General features: G+C 51.3%; 2 protein-coding genes across 7 annotated transcripts; one reads left to right on the top strand and one right to left on the bottom strand.

Moving 5' to 3' along the window:
* Positions 1 to 314: 314 nt before the first annotated feature.
* CAMK1 (calcium/calmodulin dependent protein kinase I) lies at positions 315 to 10893 on the top strand. Of its 2 annotated transcripts, NM_001190195.2 has the most exon segments (12): positions 334 to 468; positions 2460 to 2574; positions 4186 to 4317; positions 5622 to 5696; positions 5803 to 5941; positions 7167 to 7293; positions 7388 to 7463; positions 8145 to 8257; positions 8824 to 8902; positions 8999 to 9086; positions 10400 to 10517; positions 10626 to 10890. In NM_001190195.2, coding segments are annotated over 11 exon segments (1113 nt in total). In that variant the 5' UTR covers positions 334 to 468; positions 2460 to 2491; the 3' UTR covers positions 10709 to 10890.
* Positions 5119 to 16566, bottom strand: OGG1 (8-oxoguanine DNA glycosylase). Of its 5 annotated transcripts, none has more exons than XR_014823805.1 (8): positions 16466 to 16566; positions 16083 to 16190; positions 15257 to 15504; positions 14496 to 14675; positions 13329 to 13510; positions 11562 to 11712; positions 6911 to 9017; positions 5119 to 6090 (listed from the first exon to the last, which is right to left on the bottom strand). XR_014823805.1 is itself a non-coding variant. In XM_001928192.8 (8 exons), the coding sequence occupies exons 2-8, from the start codon at positions 16187 to 16189 to the stop codon at positions 11050 to 11052; spliced, it is 1008 nt and encodes a 335-aa protein (XP_001928227.5). In that variant the 5' UTR covers position 16190; positions 16466 to 16566; the 3' UTR covers positions 10128 to 11049. The 5 variants fall into 5 exon arrangements, 4 of the variants coding, with proteins under 4 accessions (XP_084845569.1, XP_084845571.1, XP_001928227.5 ...); XM_001928192.8 differs by lacking the exons at positions 5119 to 6090; positions 6911 to 9017 and adding exons at positions 10128 to 11139; positions 11375 to 11424; XM_084989443.1 differs by having other exon boundaries at positions 5119 to 9017.
* Between the last annotated feature and the right edge of the window lie 1069 nt (positions 16567 to 17635).

The raw sequence follows: 17635 nt of genomic DNA, 5'->3' as shown, positions 1-17635 counted from the left end.
GGCGAAAATGGCCAGCTTCCGGCATCAGACAGACTTGTGTTCGAATTCGACTCTGCTTCTGACCAACTGACTTTGAGCGCTTCATCTCTCTGTGCCTCAGTTGTTCCTACTGTGAAACGGGGACCCAGCCTGATGACGAAGGATGAAAAGAACCCAGCGGAGGATCTGACCTGCACGAAGGGCGGCCGCTGTTAACTCCTGACCTCTCGCCCCTTTCCCAGCCCGGGAGCGGAGCCTCACCTCCCAGTCCCCAGTCCCTCCGTCGCAGGCTCCTCCTCCACTGACATCAGAGCCGCAGGCGGGCGGAGGGAGCCAGCCGAGTCCGAACCAAGCCCCAGCGAGAGAGCCGGCGGCGGGGCCAGGCGCGCAGCAGCGGCGGGCGGCGGACGGCGGCCAGCGGCCAGCGGCCAGAGCCCAGCACCAGGCACCTCCGGCCTCCCAGCCAGCCCCGCGGCGGGGCAGCCGCAGGTACAAGCCCAAAGCCGCGCCGCCCGACCCTGGGCGCAGCCGCTGGATACCCTCCCCCAAGGATGGAAAGGGGAGCCCGGGCGTGCCGGACTCTAGATGGGCAGGGCCGGGCCTCACTCCCCAACCTCTGCCCCAGGCCCAGCAGGTGCCGGTGGGAAACTGAGTGGGTAAAAGAGGAAGGTGGGGAAGGGATGTGTGTGCGTGCGTGTCTGCCTTCAGCTGGGCCTGAATGTGGAAGGACTGGGCATTTGGAGGTATGGATGTGTTGGGATATGAGAGTGACTTAGCTTTGGCAAGGGGCTTCAGATATGAAGTTGCAGCATGTTGGTGTATAAGGGTATCCGTGCGGATGTCTGGGAGTCAGTGCTTTTGTTGCAGATATATGTCCAGGTGTTGTGGTGTGCTGGTATCCAGCTCAAAAGGGCAGTAAGTCAGAGTTGGGGACGTATACAGTTGTGTGCTGACCATGTTTGGAGTTAGGAGTATAAGGATTTGCAGTTGAAGAGCTTCTAGGATAAAGGTATGAATGAATCTGGGATGTCTGGTATACAGGTGAGTGTGTGTGTCTGCCTGTCTGGGTGTCATCAAGGTGTGTATGGATGTGTGTTTTGGGGTATGAGAGGGATGTTTGGGTGTGAGGATGTCTGGGGGAGTGTGTGTTTGGATGTGTGTGCTGACGTCCGGGTGTACATGTGTGATCAAGTGTCAGAGTAACTGGGGATGGCGTGTGCTGGAGGCAGGTGTTTGGGTTCAGGGGTGTGGGTGGCTTTTGATGTGAAACTGTGAGGTTCATATCTGCCAGGCTTCCAGGTGGGTTTAAAATTCTGCCTCTACAGCTTACCACCAAGTCTCCTTTCCTAGAAGTTTCTGCCCCTTGGGATTGGTGGCCAGGCCCCCTTGGGAACATGTCCCATCCAAAGAGTGGAATCCCACACTAGGAGCTCTAATCAGGGCACCTTCCCCTCATTTTTTCCCATGGAGGAAAAAGAGAAGGAAAGGGCCCTCCCTGAGGACACACAGTACACTGAGCTCTGTTTTGGCTTCACTCTCTGTGGACCTGGGATGGGATTGAGAGGCTGTGTTCTCTGGATGGGTCCTAGTCTGGCTGCAGTGCCTTCCTAGGTCTTTGCCTCCAGCAGTCTTTGCTGGGGCCCAGCTAGGGGTCATTGAGCAACTCTGGATCCAAACCCTATCCATCACCAACCTTCGTCTCCCCATTCTTCATCTGATAAATGGGGAGAGCTCACCCTCTACTACTGGTTAGAGTCTCCGTGGTGGTGAGGTCTCAGTGGTGAAAAGTATAGGCTGGATCAGGATGAGATGAAGCCAGGAAGGGACAGGTTGGGTGGGACAATTTCTCAGGTTGCTGGGATCCAGATGGGGAGTCAGAAGGGAGAGGGGGTAATAAGAGGCCTGGGGAGCTCCAGCTGTGGCTGCTGTTGCTGTGGTAACAGTGTGGAAGGAGCTATTTAAAAAACGTGGCAGAGATATTGCTGGAAGCCCAGGCTGCCGGAAACCTGATTTCCAAGAGGCCTGGCAGGGAGAAGGGGGAGGGAGAGGAGACACCCCAGCAATTCTGAGGGTGGGGCTGGGACATCACTGGTTCTGGGACAAGGGGATCCTCCAGGGCAGTGCGTTTCTACAAGCTGCTCTGGGGTCTTCTCTGCACTTCTCCCAGAGATCAGTGTGCCCCTAAGCGTTTGGATTTAGAGAGGGAGAAACTGGGAGGTGAGCTGAATTAATGAATGAATGAGTGACTTTGTTGAATAAAGAATTTTGCTGCCACCCTGAGGGATTTTCCTCTAAGCATAGGGCGTGCTGCATAGGTGTTGAAAGAACAAATGGCTGTGAATGAATGTTTGCTGAATGACTTTGTCTAATGAATGATCAAGGAATGATTCAGTGTGGGCTGAGTGACTGAACAGGAGCCCCCAAGCAAGTTCCCACAAAGATGGGGGCCCCACTGAGTCTTCTTCCATTCTCCTTCCTAGGAGCCCTGGCTGTGGTTGGGGGGCAGTGGACCATGCCAGGGGCAGTGGAAGGCCCCACCTGGAAGCAGGCGGAGGATATTAGAGACATTTACGACTTCCGTGATGTTCTAGGAACGTGAGTCTCAGGGTGGGAGTGAAGGGGCGGCTGTCCCTGAGATGGGAGGTGGGGTTGGGAAGGCCCTTACCCCTGGGCCTGGAGGGCTGAGGGGAGGCTGAGGCCAGGGCGGTGCTTCCTCTGGCCAGTTGATCACTGCTTCCTGTTTCTTGCAGCCCAGGCCCTATGGTAGCATTGCCTGGCCCAGACTGGCCTTGGCTTTTCACTTCTGGCTGACGGTGGGTGGGAACTGAGGCGGCTCTTGCCAGAGTTCTAGGTTCCTGTGATGAGAATGAAGGAGCCACTTTTTCAAACTTGCTGCCAAGAACTGGGGGTTCTAACCTAGGTTTTAGAACTGAGGCTGGGCATGGCTGCCCACAATGGTGGGAATCCAGAAATAACTCAAACCTGATCTTTGCCCCTCACATTGATCCCAAACATGTGAGGGAGACAGACCCACGTAAGATGACAACAGGTGTGTGCTCTGCTCCAGCTAAAGTCATGAATGAGGACTTTGTTGAGCCCAGAGAGAGCAGAGACTTCTGTGTGGGGATAAACTTTCTGGAGAAGGGGCCTGAGAGCTGGGGACTGAAAGGATGGGTAGGAGTGTACTTGTCAGAGAAAGAGAAGGTATTCCAGGCAGAAGGAATTAGCATAAGCAAAGGCTCAAAGGCATGTTGTGTATGGAAAGAGGTAGAGTCTGGTAAAGCTTATAACAGAGGCTGGGGAAGAGTAGAAGAGGCTGAGAGGAACAGATCATGGAAGGTGAATACCAAGCTATGGAGGCTGGACTTAATCCCACAAGTCATAGGAAGACAAAAAAAAAAAAAAAAAAAAAAATCACCTTTGAAGTTCCCTTGTGGTGCAGCTGGTTAAAGATCCAGCATCGCTGCAGCCATGGTACATGCCACGCCTGCAGGACAGGTTCGATCCCTGGTCTGGGAACTTGTACATGTGCAGCCAAAAAAAAAAAAAAAAACAAAAACATAGGAAGACATTTAAGACTTTCTGGCAGATTTGCAATTTAGGATGGTCACTCTGGCCACAGTATGGCAGATAAATTGGAGAGGGACAAGACCAGAAACCAGCAATGAAGGTGTCACAGTCACTAGTTACTTTGATGATTGAGATTTCACCATGAGAGATGCTTTCCTTTGACTTATGACTTATTATCCCAGGGAAAGAAAAATAGTCCTAGAAAGAGTACTCTAGTAAACCTGCCTTAATCAGTGAACTTTAGTGCAAATGAGTATGTTCCTTTCTAAGAGCCTGTTAGAAAGCATTGCTTTTCAAACTTTAGTGAGCATACATATCACCTAAGGATCTTGTTAAAATTCAAATTCTGGAGTTACTGTTGTGGTGCAGTAGAAACAAATCTGACTAGGAACCATGAGGTTGTGGGTTCAATCCCTGGCCTCGCTCATTGGGTTAAGAATCTGGCGTTGCTGTGGGTTGTGGTATAGGTCACAGGATGGGTCACCTGTAGCACCAGGAGGGTGAATGAATGATAGAGGGAGACTCATCTTACCTCCTTGGTCTGGAGGTGGTTTTGTAACTCATAGGGTATGGAGGAGAGGCTGGAGGGAAGCGGAGGTTCCTGTTTCCCACCTCGTAAATCCCCTCTCACTGCAGAGGGGCCTTCTCAGAGGTAATCCTGGCAGAAGATAAGAGGACTCAGAAGCTGGTGGCCATCAAATGTATCGCCAAGAAGGCTCTGGAAGGCAAGGAGGGCAGCATGGAGAATGAGATCGCTGTCCTACACAAGTGCGTGGGCCACATCCTGTCCCTGCCCTGGGTTGACCCTACCTCAACCTCTCCCATCCTCCTCCTGCCTTTGCTTTGGGCAAATCATCTAACTTCTCTGAGCCTCAAATTGCTTTTATAAAATGTGGTAATAATCCACACTTGGTAGGGATGTGGAGTCCTTTATTAGAGGTCCTTTATTTCAAGTGCCTGGCATGACAGCTAACATGACAGATGTGACTGAGATGCTGCTGCTTATTTGCAGTGGTTTAATGTCTAATCAGATCTAAAGGTCAATCCTTGAACATGTCTTGAACCCATGTACTTCAATTGCTATTATCTCTAAACCTACCTCAAGTTCCTGCCACCTATTAAACCACTTAGCAAGTTTATAAATGCCTGTCGGCTGGCCCCTTCCTCAATCAACAACCAAATGTTCTACGAATTGCTCATGCTTATGGAAAACTTGCTGCTCTCACTTGGAAAGCTTATACAGAATCTTCACTTCCACCCTCCTCCTTAATCTTTCTAAATACCCTGGGCAGGGACATAATTATTCTTTCCACTGTTGAGTTGGGGTGACTGAGGCCCAAAGAGGAAAAGACATGCCCAAGGTCACACAGCAAGTTTGTGGCAGAGCCAAAGCTTCCATCAGACTCAGTTACCATCTTTAGTGCATGTATGTAACGTTTACTGTATGTATGCCAGGCACTGTGCCAAGACTCCCACCTTCATTTCCTCACATGATCTTCACCTCAACATTTTGAGGGAAGTACCATCATTGGCTTCATATTATAGATGCTATAGATGCAGAGACTGAGCTCAGAGAGGTTACACTCAATTTATTAGTGATCACCTCCTCTGCACCAGGTGCTGGGGGAACAGTGGTGAGCAAGATAAAAGCTCTTGGTCTCATAGAGATTACATTGGTGGGGGAAGCTGACAAATACATAAGCCCTGATCAGTATATGATTGTAATAACATTTGTCAATGTGTGGGGAGCTGGGGTACCCCTCACCCCCTTGCCAAGACAAATGTTATTACAATCATACACTGATCAGTGCTATAAGGTGAAGAGACTTGCCCCCAAATGACATGGGGCAGAGGCAGGTTGGGCCCAGGTCTGTCCAATGCCAGAGCCCCGTGTTAACCTCTGTGCGCCCCTGCCTTCCATTACACTAGAATAAACCATGGCACATCAGCTTTTCCCTCTGGGACCTATCATTGGTCTGTCTTGCCCAGGTGTGTAGGCATGGCTCTTCAAGATAAGGGTGGGAAGAGGGCGAGCTGTGCTCAACCCTGAACCACCACATTTCTCCTTTCAGAATCAAGCACCCCAACATTGTAGCCCTGGATGACATCTATGAGAGTGGGGGACACCTCTACCTCATCATGCAGCTGTGAGCGGCCCTGCTTTTGCCCCTTCATCACACCTCTCCCCGTGCCCCCTCCCTGGCCTCTCTGCCTCCCTGCTGTCTTGGCCACAATGCTCTGTCCCTGATGCAGCGTGTCAGGTGGGGAGCTGTTTGACCGAATTGTAGAAAAAGGCTTCTATACAGAGCGGGATGCCAGCCGCCTCATCTTTCAAGTGCTGGACGCCGTCAAGTACCTGCATGATCTGGGCATCGTACACCGGGACCTCAAGGTGGGGTGTGGGGTGCTGGGGTACCCTTCACCCCCTTGCCAAACCTTGGCTTCCCATCTGCAAAATTAACCTTGTAGGGAGTTCCTATTGTAGCTCAGTGGGCTACAGATCCGACTGGTATCCATGAGGACATGTGTTCAGTCCCTGGCCTTGCTCAGTGGGTTAAGGATCTGGGATTGCCCTGGCTGTGGCATAGGTTGGCAACTGCAGCTCTGATTCGACCCCTAGCCTGGGAACTTCCATATGCCTGGTGCAGCCCTAAAAAAACAAAATAAGAAATTGACCTTGTAAATCCTAAATTGCCTCTTCCCCATTCCAGATTGGACACCCAAATGGACACAAGGGTGAAGTGTGCTGTTATCCCTATCACATCTTAAGTCTTTTTTTTTTCTTAAATAAAAGTCCCACTTGCTCTTTGTAGAAAAGATGATGAAACAGCAAAACATAAAGAAGAAAGCTAGAAGCCCCTGAAACCCTACTTCTCAGAGATGATGATGGGGTTTAAATTTTGTAGTACATCTCATTCCACTCTAGGAGAAGAGCCCTGGGGTGAGACTCTCAGGCATCAGTTTCCTCATCTGTAAAGTGGGATTACTCAGAGTGGTTTGGCAGGGATGTGATAAGGATGAACTGAAATCAATCACAGCACAGGATCCAGCACACAACAGGTGCTCAAAAATTCTTTAGGGCTTCACAATACACACCTACAGTTTATAGGAAATTCCTTCCCGCATCCCCAAGGCCCTTGTCCTTTCTGGAACTTTTTTTTTGGGGGGGAGGCTTTTTGCCATTTCTTGGGCCACTCCTGCGGCATATGGAGGTTCCTAGGCTAGGGGTCAAATTGGAGCCACAGCTACCGGCCTACGCCAGAGCCACAGAAACGCAGGATCCGAGCCGCGTCTGCGACCTACACCACAGCTCACAGCAATGCCGGATCCTCGACCCACTGAGCAAGGCCAGGGATCGAACCTGCAAACTTATGGTTCCTAGTCGGATTCGTTAACCACTGAGCAATGACGGGAACTTCATTTTTGTGTGTGTGTGTGTAACTTTTAACCTTGAGAACTTCCTTGAGTTTCTTGTGCCTCCAAACAAGATGGCAGCTGTGAAGCCATGGTGGCTTTGGGGGGCCTGTTGTTTCTCAGGGGCCAACTGGGGAGGCAGAAGGTTCTGCTGGCCTCTGGCCATCTCCAACTCCCCCTTCTCCACTCTCTCGCCCTCCAAGCCAGAGAATCTGCTGTACTACAGCCTGGATGAAGACTCCAAGATCATGATCTCTGACTTTGGCCTCTCCAAGATGGAGGACCCTGGCAGCGTGCTCTCCACAGCATGCGGGACCCCAGGATATGTGGGTACGGAGGGCCCTAGGCTGGGACTGTGGGTTGGGGAGGAATCAGGAGCTGCAGGGCAGAAGTTTGTCACCACGAGGTTCCCTTCCCTCCACAGCCCCAGAGGTGCTGGCTCAGAAGCCCTACAGCAAGGCAGTGGATTGCTGGTCCATTGGAGTCATTGCCTATATCCTGTGAGTGGGGGCTTGGCTCTTGGGGTGTGGCTCCAGAGTTCTCCTCTCCCTAATTTTGCCCTCTTCTTCCTCTCTGCTATTTCTTTCTTCCAGTTATTAACTGATAACTATCAGTTAATAACTAATATTACTGCACTAAGTAGATACTATGTTTCTGATACTATGCCAAGCACTGGGGACTTAGCAGAGGACAAAACAAAGTGCCTGCCCTCAGGAAGCAGACATGCTAGTAGGGAAGGGAGACAATAAACAAGGAAATAAATCTGTAAAATAATGTCAGGTGGTAAGAAATATTGTGAAGAAAAGCAAGTCAGGGAGGTCAGGATGGATACTATTTTAGATAAGGAGGATAGCGAGGCCTCTCTGAGGAGGTGGCATTTGAGTGGCATCCTGAATGAAGTGAGGGAGCCAGATTTTAGAGATGCGGGGAGAATAGTTAGTCAGAGGGAACAGCAAGTGTGAAGGTCCTGAGGAAGGACAGCTAGTGGCACGTCAAGGAACAGAAAGCCAGTGTAGATGGACAGGAGTGAGCATGGCAGAGAGGTGGAGATTTCTCCTCTTGTAACAGGCGGAGCTCCTTCCTGTTGGTCCTGTCTGACCTCCAAGACTGCCCCAAAGCTCCATCTTGGAGCCAAAGGGTGCAGTGGAAGTGGAAATGAGAATGAGTTTCTCCCTGCCCAGGCTCTGTGGTTACCCCCCCTTCTATGACGAGAATGATGCCAAACTCTTTGAACAGATTTTGAAGGCCGAGTACGAGTTTGACTCTCCTTACTGGGACGACATCTCTGACTCCGGTATTGGGGGCTTTGCTTTCTTACTCTGGGTCCTACCTGCAGTGCCTTGCTCATTCACTTTGGGGGTCTCCTCATCACCTTCCTTCTGTCAGATTCCCCAGTCGCAGACTAAGAGGTGTCTTCGAGACCAGACACCCACCCTGGATGCTTCCCTCTGCTTGGCCCCCGGTCTGAGAAACTGTAGGCATTCATTCATTCAGTTTTCAAACCACAGTATTTTTTAACATACCTTCCCTCACTGACTTCCTAATGCCTAAAACACCACCATGTTCTCATCTGTCCTTCTGTGTCTCCAATGAGGAGGCAAAGATGTGAAGCCATTATCAATCATTTACACATCAGTGTGAATACACTGAGTAGAATCTTTGCTAAGAACAGATTTTTCTTCAGGGAGAAAGCTGGAGGGTTGGGGTGGGTCGGGGCTTAGAGAAAGAGTATAGATGGGGTGGGGCGGCGCATGGACAGATTGAGCTTCAATGCCAGGCCAGACCCCAGGGGGTGGGTTCTATCTTGGGGTTGTTCTTGGGCACCACCATGCTGTCTTTGCTCTTGTTTTGGGGGGTCAGCCAAAGACTTCATCCGACATTTGATGGAGAAGGATCCAGAGAAGAGGTTTACCTGTGACCAGGCCTTGCAGCACCCCTGGTGAGAGTTCCCACAAGTTCCAGACTGGGGTAGGGTTTGGGGCCCCTAGGCCTGCCCCTGCCTTCACTGACAGCCTTCCGCACACATTCATCCTAGGATTGCAGGAGATACGGCTCTAGATAAGAATATTCACCAGTCAGTGAGCGAGCAGATCAAGAAGAACTTTGCCAAGAGCAAGTGGAAGGTAAGCCTCTGTCCCTAGTCCTGGGTCCCAGGCTCCCCAGGATACCTCTCTACCTCCATCTAGGTCTCAGCTCATATAGCACCTAGCACCAAGTGGGGCACACGGTAAATGCTCAGGGATGCTCACTAAAGACCCTCATTCATTCATCCTCTGTGACCCTACCCTGTTGCACTGAGGTCCCCGACCTCCAAGTCTAAAGGGAGAACAGTATATAATTCCAAGGAGACATCTAATCCCATGGGGTCCTGCAAGGGGCGTAAAGGTGGTAACGGCCTGACAGCGAGTAGGAATTAGCCAAGCACAGCAGAATGTCTGAAGCAGAGGGAACAGGTGTGCAAAGAGCTAGGGGAAGAGAGTGTGGTCATTCGAAGCACTGCAAGTGCTAAGCTTTACTAGACTGCAGGGGCTGGGGGGCAGGAGCCCAGGCTGGACACACAGGTAGGGGCCGGGCTACTCAGGGGCTCAAATGCCACAGTGGAGCACTGACTTGATCCTGAGGATGTTGAGGAGCCCGAGGATTTTAAGCAGGAACTTACTCTTTAGAAAGAGTTCTCAGGATGCAGAGATGCAGAGTGAAGGCTGGGGAGACCCCTTAGGAGGCTGTGGCAGAGATGTAGTCAGAAGACAGTGAGGGATTGACTAGCGGAGTCAACGGGAACAGAGAGCACTGATTGAACCAGGAATCTGGGAGGCAGAATCAACAAGTGATGGTAGAAAGGATATTGGGGGACAGAGATGTCCAGGGCTGGCCCAAGATTTTGGGTGGGGACAAAGTGGATTGTGATACCATCACTAAGATAGAGATCCCAGGAGAAGAAACTTGGTTTGGGGGATAACTTTGGTTTGGGACATGGGGAATTTGAGGGACATCTCAGTGGGGAGGTTGAATAGAGAATGATAGACACACACCTGGGCAAGTTACTTTACTGCTGTGTGCTTCAGTTTCCTCATTTGACAATGGTGACAGTATTAAGTCCCCACCTCAAAGACTTTTTTGAAGATTAAATGAACTATACTATGTAAAGTGCTTAGAACAGTACCTGATACATAATGCTATACTGTTTATTATGTGAATATGAATTCATTGTATATAAAAGTCATACATGTCTATATACATTTTTATAAATATGTATGTGTTGCAAATATATAATATGGCTGAATATAATTTAATAAAGCTTTTAGAGGTTTTGAGGGTTTTATGGGCTCACAAATATTAAAAGAACAGAACTGCTGCAGGAATTCTACCACCAGACTCTGCCCCATGATCTCCCACTCTAACTCAGAAGTCCCTTCACACCCCCCTCTCTCTGCAGCAAGCCTTCAATGCCACGGCTGTGGTGCGGCACATGAGGAAGCTACAGCTGGGCACCAGCCAGGAGGGGCAGGGACAGACGGCCAGCCATGGGGAGCTGCTAACACCAGCAGCTGGGGGTGAGGACCAGGGCCCTGGAAGGGCATGGGCGGGGGGTCCACAGAGAGACGCCCAGGCTGAAGCAGAGGGTCTGCTCCTACAGCCGGCTGTGTTTTCTTCCTGAGCAGGTTCTGCGGCTGGCTGTTGCTGTCGAGACTGCTGCGTGGAGCCAGGTCCAGAAGTGTCTCCCACACTGCCCCCCCAGCTCTAGGGGCTGGGATCCCCTATGTGGGAGGGCCTGGGGGTGGCCTGCTCCCACTCCCTCCATAAACTGGGGAGTTACCCTGCCTCACCCCCCTCTGAAACCCTTTGCCTACCATACCTCCACTGCCTTTTCCATACAAATGTTTCTATTTTATTGTTCCTTCTTATAATAAAGGGAAGAAATTAAAACCACAGGTAGCTCTGTCTCCACACACAACCCCCACCCCAACACTGTTGTGCTTGATTTGAGGGTGCCTGGCCCCTGAGATAGTTGCAGGGAATCCCCCTTTCCAACATGAGACTGGATAGGAGAGGTGTTGGGGGAATCCCTCTGTCCAAGGCCTCCATCTAGCCTACCGGGCCTGTGCATCTTTTTCTGCGCTTTGCTGGTGGCTCCTGAGCTCGGTGGGGTTGGCGCAGCTCAGCACTGAACAGCACCTGGGGGCAGGGGCAGGAGTGTGAGTGGGGAGAGGGTACACTGGGGTCGGACGTGGTGGGGCCGGTGGCACTGTGGGGAGCTAGAAGTGTTCATGGGGGGCAGGGCTGGAGCAATGAGAGTCTAGAGTCAGGGTGGGGGTGGGGGGAGAGTCTTTTAGGTCACCTGGGGCAGCGGAAGGTGTAAGAGTCCAGTGGGTCAGGGGTGGGGAAGAAGGGGAAGCCTAGGTACACTCACTGCTTGGGCCCAGCCAGCATGAGGTCCCCACAGGCTCCGGAAGAAGTTTCCTAAACCAGAAGAAGTGAGGCAACATTAATTGGCCTCTCTCACTCCCTATCCATGGGGGCGGGGTTTTAGGGAGAGGTGTGGGAAGTTCCCACCACCTTAGGTCACCGCCAGCCCTGGCAGCCCTCTCTCTCCTTACCCAGTTCCTTGTTGGCCTGGGGGCTTGGACCCTTGGACTGGGTGGCAGTGGGGTGCCAGTTGTAGTCACGTTGGGCGATCTGCCACACGTGGACATCCACAGGTACAGCCTGGGGCTTGTCTAGGGCCATCAAGCAGATGCAGTCAGCCACCTGTGATGGAAAATGAGTGAGCCACAGAAGAGGAATAGCAGGATCCACTCAGCAACCTACTTCCAGCCCCAAAGCCAGCTGCTTTCTTCTGCACTCTGAAGTTACTATTACTGTACATTCTATTAATAATTTTAAAAACACCTGTGATGAGAGTGCTACTGGGTGAACATCTATGTATGCTAGATTCACATCATAACCTGAAAAGAAGGTTTTTAGCAGACAAGAAAATTGAAGTTCTGAAAGATGAGGTGACTTGGCCAACATTATACCGCTACAAAAATGCAGAACCAAGATTTAATATTGGGCTGGAGTTCAGAGCCTATTAAAAATAATTATTTAAACAAATATTCTTTTTCTTTTTATGGCTACACCTGCAGCATATGGCAGTTTCCAGGCTAGGGGTCCAACTGGAACTATAACTGCAGCCCTACACCAGAGCCACGGCAATGCCAGATCTGAGCCGCATCTGCAGCTTGCAACAGTGCCAGATCCTTAACCCACTGAGTGATCCCAGGGATTGAACCTGCATCAGGGGTTCTTAACCCAACTGAGCCACAGTGGGAACTCCAAAGATTCATTTTTAAAGTACAGAGTAGCATAGGACTTCCTGTCATGGCTCAGTGGTTAATGAATCCGACTAGGAACCATGAAGTTGCAGGTTCAATCTCTGGCCTTGCTCAGTGGGTTAAGGATCTGGCATTGCTGTGAACTGTGCTGTAGGTCGCAGACTCAGCTCAGATCCTAAGTTGCTGTGGCTGCAGCATAGGCTGGTGGCTACAGCTCTGATTAGACCCCTAGCCTGGGAACCTCCATATGCCTCAGGTGCGGCCTTAGAAAAGACAAAATGACCCAAAAAAGAGAGAAAAGTACAGAATAGTATAAAAAAGAAAACAATAAAAGTCAAATAAATTCCCAATTATTCTACTCATAGCTAACCCTGTTGATACTGAACAAAATGTTGTTGTCTTTTTTTCCTTTGGCTGTGCTTGTGGCATGTGGAAGCTCCCAGGCCAAGGATCAAAACCACACTGCAGATGCAACCTGTGCCAGAGCTGCGGCAATGCCAGATCCTTAACCCACTGCCACACAGAAACTTCCTAAACAAAGTTTTGTAAGTAGATAAAACTTTTTTTTCTGCCGCACCCAAGGCATATGGAAGTTCCCAGGTCAGGGATTGAATCCGAGCCACAGCTACAATCTACACCACAGCTGTACAGATGTGCAACTCCAGATCCTTAACCCACTGCACCACAGTGGGAACTCTAAGTACATAAAATTTTAAGAGAAGAAAATGAAAAGCAGAAACATCTCATTTGTGTTCTCAAGGTATCCATTATTAAGTTTCCTGTGATTCCTTCTGGAAACGTCTGCATACATATAGCAGAGTATATAAGTACCTGAACAAATGGTTTTTCTATAAATGCATTCAAAGGGCAATGCCTTTTATACCCTTTCTGCCCTCTACATATTCTCTATAAAACATCTGCTTGTATCCTTTCTCCTGGCTCTGCTTTCAGGAGCCATGCCTGTATCCCACTCTCAGGCCTGCCTTTTTTCCTTTTCTGCTGCTCTCTGCATTGATGGTGAGGGCAGCTCCTACCCCCTTGAAGCCTCACCTTGGTGCCTACCCCGGGCAGGGTGCAGAGGGCCTTGTGGGCCTCTTCGTAGGGGGCCAAGCGCAGCTGCTGCATCCAGGGAAGCCCACCCCGTTCTTCCAGGATGGCTCGGGCACTGGCACTCACGTAGCGGGCACGGTACCCCAGGCCCAGCTTCCTGAGCTGAGCCTCCACCTCTGACCCTGTGGGGGTGAGAATGGGGAGGGAAGCAAGCTTAAGACCTGGATTCTGCCCCTCTACAAATGTTTTCTTTCTTTTTTTTTTTTTTGTCTTTTTGCTATTTCTTGGGCCGCTCCCACAGCATATGGAGGTTCCCAGGCTAGGGGTCAAATCGGAGCTGTAGCCACCCGCCTACGCCAGAGCCACAGCAACGCAGGATCCGAGCCACGTCTGCAACCTACACCACAGCTCACGGCAACGCCAGATCATTAACCCACTAAGCAAGGGCAGGGACCGAACCCGCAACCTCATGGTTCCTAGTCGGATTCATTAACCACTGCGCCATGACGGGAACTCCCTACAAATGTTTTCTGAGCACCTACTATGTGCTGTGCACTGGAACAAGGACTGAGACGGACTTGCTGCCCTAAAGAAACTCCCCAGTTGAATTTCTTAACCTTTCCAAAGGGTGTTCACATCCATGATCTAAAATAAGTCATAATAACAGCACAGCTTCTATCATTAAATGCTAGGTATCATGCATGGGCAAGTGCTTTAGGTACATTATCATGCTTACTTTCCTATGATGACAATACTATTGTTTTTCCCATTTTACCATGGAGAAAATGAGAGCTTAGAAGAGATTAAGTAACTTGTTCAAGAAAGGACATGGTAGTCATGGGATCTTATATGAAGCCTGGAGCACCAAGCCTGTGCTCTTAACTCATTACACTACCTTACCTCATGACTGCTTTATTCATTCCTCAAACACTTTTGGGTAGAAAATTTTATTTCCATCTGTGTAAAAAGCACAGACTGGTGAGGTGCTGACATTTTAGGCCAGATAGGGAATATGAGGTGTAACTGAGGCTGATCAGGCAGGATAGTTCTGGATGAGGGCAGTGTTTGGGAAGGCAGGTAGCTTTGAGATGGAAGGGGTACCAGGGGAAACCCGAACAGATTTTGGAAGCTGTTGGAGAGCCTGGGGGCAGGAACCCACCTACTCACCAGCTAGGGCCTGCAGACTGGGGAAGCCATGATAGGTGACATCATCAAGCTGGATCAGCCGAGGTCCAAAGGCCTTGCAGAGCCGCTCCACCATGCCAGTGATGCGGGCAATGTTGTTGTTGGAGGAACAGATGAAGGAGAAAAGGCACTCGATGGGGTCTTGTTGCAGGAGCCGAACACCTGGGGACCAGAAAGGCAGGGGGATCAGAAAGCACCTCAGAGTTGGGAGTGGCCTCCTCTCACCCTGAGATCCTAGACACCAAGGCTTGAGGGACGGGGGATTCCCAAGGGAATGAGGGGACAATGTTCTTAGAGAAAGCAACACCAGAGCTCTCATTTCTCATAGCATCTTGTGAGGGCTGGGTTCTCATTCCATTCCACAGATGAAGAAGCCACAATGTAAGCACTATGAGGGTGGGGATTTGTTTCTGTTTTGTTTACTGCAGGATCCTCAGTCACAGAGCGGATGCTCTGTAAACATTTACAGAACGAATGATGTCACTAACCCTAGATCACACAGCCAAGATCTGGTTCAGTATCCTTGTTACTCTACTATTGTGGTCAGCAGGACAATAATAACAGGAATAATAATTACTATGTGTCAGGCACTATTCCAAGCACTTTACCACCTTATATGTATTAGCTTCCTTAACCCTCATAAAATCCTGAGATAGATATCATCTCCACTTAACAGATGGTGAAATTGAGTAGTCTAACTGAATCACAAGTACTCCAACCCATACCTCTGGCTCTGCACTCACCTTGGAATTTCTGAGCCACCTCTTGAAAGTGGGGGTCCACAGTACTCCAATGGCGATACAGTTGAGCAAGGCTGATATCCAGCTGGAAGTACTGTCGTACCACTTTTAGCTCTTCTAGTGTGGGCCTGCCAACCCGGCCCGTGTCCCCTCGATACACAGTGCAGTAGAGCTGCTCCTCAGTCTGGGTCAGTGTCCATACACGGTCCGCCAGTACGCCACTCCAGTGTGCAGGGCTCTGCTCCCTCCACCTGAGCCCCCAGGCACACGGGAGGCCTAGCATTCAGTTTCCCGTCCTGCACACTTTGGGGCCCTCCCATTCTACAGCTGCTCCATATACAAAACTGATTTACAAAATGCAATTATATCATTTGATCCTTGCAGCTACACTGCACCCGCAGGCTTATTATCTCCACTTCATAAAGGAGGTAACAGGGTCACCACCCGTGCCTCAGTCTCTCCTTTGTACTCTGAAGTTTCTTCCATCTCCCCCAATGATTCCCCCCCCTTTTTTTTTTTCCTTTTGTCTTATTAAGGTCGCGGCGACATATGGAGGTTCCCAGGCCAGGGGTCCAATTGGAGCAGCCAGCCTACGGCCACAGCGACGCCACAGCAACGCCAGATCCAAGCCGCGTCTGAGACCTACACCACAGCTCACGGCAACGCCGGATCCTTAACCCACTGAGCGAGGCCAGGGAATCGAACCTGCAACCTCATGATTCCTAGTTGGTTTCGTTTCCGCTGCACCTCGACGGGAACTCCAAACCCCCAGTGATTCTTTACGTCCCAGGTCTGCAGTGCTTAGAAGCCAAGAGCCAGGGTGACTTACCGGAAGGATTGCCCAGAAGCCAGAACCAGGTCCAGGCGCAGCTCAGAGCGTGGGCAGGGGATGGAGGCCCATAGAGCTGGGACAGAGGCTAGGGTGCGATGCCCCATGCTACGGGGCAGAACGGAGAGAGGGCTAATCTTTCCACTTCAGGCTCTGCCCCGTGATGGTCCTGCCCACTCCATAGCAGCTCTACTTACCACCAAAAGACCACGCCCCTCAAGGCCTCCCCACCAAATCCTGACCTCTAAATTGATTTAAAGCCCCGCTAGTTTCATTTAAATTCCTTCACTCCCCTCAGGCCCGGCCCCTTGCTGGCCACCAAAGCTCCGCCCCTCCCATTCTGTCCTATCTCCTGCCTCTACCCTCCGGCGCATCCTCCTTACATGTCCTCCCCTTGCCCTCCACAGCCTCTGGGCGCGCACCACAGGTCCTCAAGCGGCTGAGACTTTGGGAAGCGCGCGCAGAAGCGCTCTTCCGGTTTCTTAAGGGGCGGACCTCGCTAGCGCCGGAAGTAGGGCTCAAGCCCGGCTAATTGGATCCAGAGGTAGCCAGTCGGCGGAGAGCTAAGAGAGGCCAATGAAAATCGGGCGTGGCGTCGGGTGGGTGGACTTTGCAGCGCCTCAGCGGTTGGCGCGCGCTGGGCTAGCTGCCCGCCCTGGGCTTTTTCTCTGCGCTTGTGCTCGCTCCGCACGCCCGCTGGTTCCGTCCCGACGTCCCGCAGCCCGGTCGCAGAGAGCGCCCTCAGGCCCTAGTCCTCACTGTCCATTCTCCTCAGAGCCCTGGGACTCCTCAGGGTCTGCCTGCCCTCAGAATCAGGTCCTATCCCCTGCCGTCCAAAGATAGCTTTTCTCACCGAGCCTCTCCCTCCTCAGTCCGCCTCCCATGAACCCCCCTTCACCGAGAATCGCTCCAGAATGCAGCTCCGGCTCCGTTGAGCCTCTGAGTGTCTCCACAGCGCCTGGTCCGGAGGATCTGCCCTTGCGCCCGCCGGCTGAGCGGCTTCCCTCGGAGACCTTGTCGCTGAGCATTGACGCTGCAGCCTCAGACCTCCTCACGGGCTTCTTCGTGAGAGATCTAACAACTCTGTCTCAGGACGCAGCAGCTTCTTCCTGCAGATGCAGCCAGCCTGGGGCCTCCTCGGGGACTGGGCCAGGCGGCCCATAGAGGCCACAGGACCACCAAGTGTGTGGTCCCGAGGTAGCCCAGATGCCAGCGCCTTGGACTGGCCCAGGAAGGATGTGTCATGCAACTTCTTCCATTCTGGAAAAAGTTAAAAATCAAGGAGACAAAGAACTGTCTTTGGGTGGTTTTTCCCCTGCGTAGTGATATTTGGTTCCTGCATCTGAATAATGAGCCTGGCAGCTGATCTGTCAGTGTCCACCCACCCACAGAGCCTGGCAGCATCTCCATTGCCCTGCTCAGTAGCTGCAAGGCAGGGACAGCTGCTTGCCTGTAGCCCTCTCACCTGTAGGCAGGCCAGCTCATAGGTGCCCAGACTTGGAGGGCTTTCCTTCAATAAATGTTGAAATCAGAAGAGGTGTCAGGGTTGGGAA

This window comes from Sus scrofa, chromosome 13 (genome assembly GCF_054392235.1).
Source record: "Sus scrofa isolate SSC_HxYL_T2T_F1_AM1 chromosome 13, Sscrofa_HxYL_maternal_Yorkshire_Landrace_v2.0, whole genome shotgun sequence".
Taxonomy (NCBI): Eukaryota; Metazoa; Chordata; class Mammalia; order Artiodactyla; family Suidae; genus Sus; species Sus scrofa.
Note: the sequence above shows the minus strand (reverse complement) of the source record. Positions and strands in the feature narration are given on the sequence as shown.